The sequence below is a fragment of the Artemia franciscana genome, unplaced genomic scaffold, assembly GCF_032884065.1.
Source record: "Artemia franciscana unplaced genomic scaffold, ASM3288406v1 Scaffold_1201, whole genome shotgun sequence".
NCBI classification, from domain to species: Eukaryota; Metazoa; Arthropoda; class Branchiopoda; order Anostraca; family Artemiidae; genus Artemia; species Artemia franciscana.
This window is the reverse complement of record NW_027062761.1, coordinates 99106-105105: the sequence shown is the minus strand read 5'-3', so window position 1 is coordinate 105105 and position 6000 is coordinate 99106. Positions and strand designations below refer to the sequence as shown.

General features: G+C 33.6%; 1 protein-coding gene across 2 annotated transcripts in view; it reads right to left on the bottom strand.

The window, feature by feature from the left end:
- Positions 1 to 305: 305 nt before the first annotated feature.
- Positions 306 to 6000, bottom strand: part of LOC136042380 (uncharacterized) — an 88544-nt gene continuing 82849 nt past the window's right edge. For both annotated transcript variants that reach the window (XM_065727359.1, XM_065727360.1), the window contains exon 5: positions 306 to 4621. In XM_065727359.1, the coding sequence (XP_065583431.1) occupies positions 4433 to 4621 (189 nt within the window). In that variant the 3' untranslated portion in view covers positions 306 to 4432. The remainder of the gene's footprint in view (positions 4622 to 6000) is intronic.

Here is a 6000-nt window from a genome sequence, read left to right as displayed (position 1 = left end):
GGGCTGCCGTCCCCCCAAACCCCCCGCTTTTAAAGACTCTTTTGTACATGTTTTTTGTTTTGTTAATTAAAAGAGGGCCTTTCCGAAGCCAAGAGGGGGGGGGGGGTTAGGGGGCGGCAGCCACCACAACAAAAAAACTGTACAAAAGAGTCTTTAAAAGCGGGGGGTTTGGGGGGTTGCAGCCCCCCAACTGCCTCTCCTAATTCCTGTACGTTTTAAGGTTCGACTTTGGGACGCAGCCTCTCTAACTCTTTAAGAAAACGAAGTTTTTTTCATATTATAGAAAAGTAAAAAGGTACCCAAATTATAGATCAGAAAATCGAAGGTTAACACTTTATTTTCGATGTTTCATTCTTAAAAATAACATTTCAGAACGTATAGAGTAAAAAATGTTATAGAAAACACATTATATAGGTTCCTAAAATGTAGAATAAATATGTAAGAACTCAATATATCACTTTCGTATTCAAAACCGTATAATGCATAAAAACAGGCTTCTAAACTATAAAGAAATTAGGCAAAAACTCAAGATATTATTTTCATATACACGCACAATAAAATATTATTTTTTTTTAACTGAAGACTAGGAAATTATTGAAAGTAGTAGAGACTATGTTAGTCAAAAGCAACAACAAAGTTACAGTTAATAGAAATATAAATAAATTGGGAGAGAGGGTCGGGGTCTTAAAAACAATAGAGAGGAAAAGTGGTCGAATTAGTTTTTAACATGAATTAAATAGAAAAAATAAGTTTTTTTCAACTAAAAGTAAGGAGTAACTTTAAAACTTAAAACGAAAAGGAATTATAACTTATATGAGAGGTTTTCCCCCTTTTCAATACCTTTGTCTTTGCGTTAAAGTTCTAATTTTGTTCTAATTCTTTAAGAATAACCCCTGAATCACAAAGAACATTTAATTAGAATAAATATTTTTTTAAAGTACTAAAAACCGTAGCGTAAAGAGAGAGATATTGACGAGGGGGCAGAAACCCTTATATTAATAATATTTTCAGTTTGTTTTAAGTTTTAATGGTGCTCCTTACTTTTAGTTAAAAAACTTGCTTTTTTGTTTCATTTCTGATTATTTTGAAAATAATACTGAATGTTAAATAAAGCATGTAAAGATCCTCCCATGTAAATGACCCTCCCCTGATCCCAAACCCACCAGAAAAATACCCCAGAAAACATCGGTATACTTCCCAATAATCAATACTAAATATGAATTGTGGGCAATTAATCATAACTTGCAGTCTCTACCCTGAAGACTGTGGGGGACTAAGTTACCCTTAAGGACATAGTTAACTCATTTCTTGACTATACTGAACAGAATGGTTATCTTAAAAGTTTGATTCGGTTACATTGGGAAAAATGAGCCTGGGAGGGGGCCTATTTGCCCTCCAATTTGTATGGTCCCTTTAAAAGGGCACTAAAACTTTAATTTCTGTTCGAATGAGACCTTTCTCAATATAAGAGGACCACTGGGTCCACACGATCACCCCTGGGTGAGACAAAAAATAAATAAAAAACAAACCAATAAACATGCATCCGTGATCTTTGTTCTGGTAAAAAAAAAAAACATTTTTTGCATAAAGGAGCTTGAAACCTCTACAGTAGAGTTTTATAATACGTTGTTAGGATGGTGTGAGTTTCGTTAAGATTCTCTGGCCTTTAGGGTTTATTTTTTTTTTTTTGGGAAATAAGAAAACTTTACTCAGGCTCTTCCTCAAATGCGATACTTTGGCGTGAATTTGAGACTTACACCAAAATATGAGACTTTGGCGTAAACAATTAGACCCGTGGAAGTGCCGTCCCTCTTATATAAAACATTTTCTGTTTGTTTTAAGTTTTAATGTTACTTTTCACTTTACAAAGAATTTTTTTTGTATATAATAAGTTTTTAGAGATTTTTTTATTCCATAGCTTGTAAAAATCAATTCTAAGCTTATAAATTGATATAAAATTATCAATTTCAATTCAGGCCTAGATACCCTCCTTTCCTCTCCAAAAAAATCACCCCCCCCCCTGATAAAAGTCCTTCTGGATAGAAAATTCCCACAAAATATCTCTCCTAGCTTATATTCCTCTTCTCCTCTTGATGTTATCCTCGATAATTTTGTCCTTGCTAAAAATTTCCCCTTTATAATTTCTTCTAGAAAATTATCCTTGCATTCATATAAATTTCTCAAATTATGCCCGGAATTTCTTTTCCCTTCTTGAAGAATTTTATCCTTGCAACCATTCCCCTCCCCCCCCCCCCCATAAAGACTTTCACTTTGAAAATCAGTTATATAATTCAAAATAAAAAACACTATATATAGAAAACTGAAAAATAGTACTACTTATCCGACTTTCCAACCACAAAAAATTACCTTCCCCATTAGAAAATTCCTCCAATTGAAATCCTCCAATCTAGTCACCCTCGAGAAACTCCCCCTTCCAATTTTTGTGTTTATAAATTAATTAAAGTGAGTTTGACGGCTCTAGATCCTTAAGGTACCAATTGGCAATGCCTACTCCCAATGATATTAATAAGTTGTTATAACCAAAAATAAGGAGTTTATACAACAAACTCTCAAATAAGACTCAAATAAGACGCCACAATTTATTTTCTTGAAACTATTCCATCCACCTTTTACATTGTCAAATTCTAAATACTCCACTTTAGTGTTTAACTATTCTTGGAAAGTTTTCTCGCGAATACTAATCCTGATCCTTAACAACGTCATAACTTCCTGAGAGGTAGTTACAGTTCTGAAATTTCAGCTTTAATTTAACCCTATGTACTAATAGATTACCATTTTTACTTTTAAAATCAATAATAGCAATCCTATATACCCTAATATCTTGTACTGATCCTGCTAGTCTTTGGCTTACAATAACATAATCAGTAAGGTTGGCAGCAATTCCGTCACAGGAACACCACGTTAAACTAGAGGCTATTCTACGACCAAACATTGTATTGGTTATAACTAGATTGTTATACCTTCAAAACGGCAGCAGTCTGTATCTATTGCAGGTTTCTTTTCTTACTCCAAATTTACCTAAGCTAGAAGGCCATCTATTCTATATCTACCTAACTCAATGCTAAAACCTCCTTGTAAAAACACCTAATTTCTACCTGGGTCCCCGTCTATTTACTCTTGTGACTTTAGTTAAAATTAATATGATTCACAAATATCACCATCCATCGGCTGTACAAGAAGTCCCGGGGACCTCAAGCTGAATGGGGACTTCCTGCCCCTGGGATTTGAGCTTTTGAAACTCCCAGTTAGAATTGTCTGATATTGTTTGTCATAATGTGGATTTGACAGTTATTTTATAACGTCGTAATATGTCAATTTCTAATTTTTATATTTCATAAATTGAGGAAATTCTTTTGGCCTCAGGAAAGGCAATTCCAGTGCAGGACTTAGACAAACATATTTTCTCAAGTCTACACCGAAGCGCTTATCCCGTCAAGAGTTAAGCAGGGTTATGTTTTATTCTATTTATTTCCATTATTATGAAGGACTATGTCCTAAGGAACAACAAAGGATTATGCTGAAGCATTGAATAAATACGAAGGTAAAACAGTCCTAGACTTAGATTATGTTGAAATTTTCAGTGTTCTAGATGAAAGTTATTTTAACAGAATGAATTTTTTTTATAGTTCTTGAGATTTCAGAATCAAAATTAGAATACCCAGGACTGACTGTGATTTATTACTGCCAAAAAAAAAAGAGATTGAAAGAACATGGAGATAAGTTTTCGAAAAGAAACTAGAATATTGGAAGCTGCCGTGACGATAAGAATCAAGTATAATTCTGAGTAATGTGCTCTTGGGAACAAGGAGAAGGCTTTATCAGAAATCTACCATAAATGTTGTCCACGGATTGTTTTTAGTACCTATTTAACAAATAGAGCTTCAAATAGTAGCCTTACAAATTTAACTTTATCTTCCCTCCCTTGGCTATAAAGAGATAAAGGTTGACATATTTAGGACTGATTCTGTGATACAGGGATGACAAATTGTAAAAGATCGTCCTTACCAGCTATCTATCTACTGCCATACGAAAAGTAGTGCGTCCTCAAAAGGGATATAAATTGTTCATTAGAAGGGATTTAAATGAATTGAAACTTATTTGGAGGGTGGAAGGAGGGAAGCTTGAATAAATTGGGAAGGAAGAATAGCGCGCAAAGCTGTGCTGGGCTCAGGTAGCATGATGCTGCACTGAGCTGTTACTATGAAGAGTAGCAGTAGTAGCATCAGAACTAGTAGGAGTATTAGTAGTAGTAGTAGTGGTTGTGGTAGTAGTAGCAGTAGCCATAGTTGTAGTAAGCTCATTATAAACTGAACTATTTACTTAACAAAATTCTCTACTTCGGCTGAATTAAGCGTATATATAATTTTTAGGTAAAAACTTTATTATTTTTATGTTTCATTTTTAATTTTGGTTACATCCAATTGATTTTGTCTTTGTGAAGAGTCGGTTGTTGATTGGGGTTTTCTAATTGACTTCTTTTACTTGAGTCGAGGGTGAAGACTTTAACAAGTGGTTTACTCTCTTTTCTCTTGGACATCGAACACAATACTGCAACAAATATTAATATCACGTGACTACCAATGTCAACGTACACATGGCCCTGAAAATGAAAGATTCTCTTAAAACAGCTTTTTCAGTTAGATGCTACAACAAAGACCTCATCAGATAGAAACTTTAGATAACAATTGTTTATAAAATAGTCAAAGGCTTGAACAAGAAAGCCTCTGGAATTGACATAGGTCCAGAAGGCATCAATTGTATACTATTAATACAACTACTAGATATGCTGTAATTAATAATTCTACATGTATTAAAGCAAAACTTATGGGGAACATATAGGGAACACAAATTTTAGTGAAAGAGAAACTATATGCATGCTGGTTTAAACTGGGCCAATAAGAATATCATAGGAAGTATACCGATATATCACAAGTAAAACCTGAATGCAAAAAAAATTCTAATATAGAAAAGAGAAAAATATAGAGAAAAAAAATTCTCTGACGGAAAAACTATATAGAGATGAAAGTTCCAAGACATGACAAAAGCGTGGTTAGACTGGCTGAATTTAAACAAAAAGGCAATAGTTGTGGGAAAAGTCAAAGTCATGGCCAATTGTAGAAAAAAGCCAAGACAGATTGTCCAATTAAGTGGGCAGCCCAGTCAAGGTTAAATCTACCCCTTTGATTGCCGCTGTTATTGTCTCCCATTTATGCTACACCTCTCCTTACATGCATGTCCCTCCACAATGCCAAACTAGAGTCAACCTGTTGGAGGTTCTCCCTGGGGAACATACGCAGGTTGACTACGGGTTGACTACTTGAAAATTTTCCTCTTATGCATGTCACTCCACAATGCTGAACTAGAGTCAACCTCTCATGCTAATTCACACTGGGGTCATTCTGTTGAGGTTCTACCAGGCTAATTCACGGCAGGGGAAGCAATATATTGACTGGTGATATATATATATATATATATATATATATATATATATATATATATATATATATATATATATATATATATATATATATATATATATATATATATATATATATATGTATATATATATATTTATATATATATATATATATATATATATATATATATATATATATATATATATATATTAACTGGTGATGGTGACTGGAATAGCCACTGGTGATAAGACTACTGCTATTAATGCTGCAGCTAGGGCTGCTGTTATCAATACTAATACAGCACTACTAATATCACTAACGCTCCTAATATTAACACTACTGCTACTGTGGTACCAATACTGTTTAGACTATGGAAATGAAGACGAAAATTTGAGAGAATATAGAGGAGTAATTCGAACTAAATCCGAATACACTATCTGCAAGGATATTGTAAAAAGAATGTATCTAAGGAATTGATTAGGAAATTAAGTTGGAACTTTCATAGAATATTTAAAGTAAGAAGATATTTTGACCCAAAGAAAATTTTTGCCCGGCACTTCTA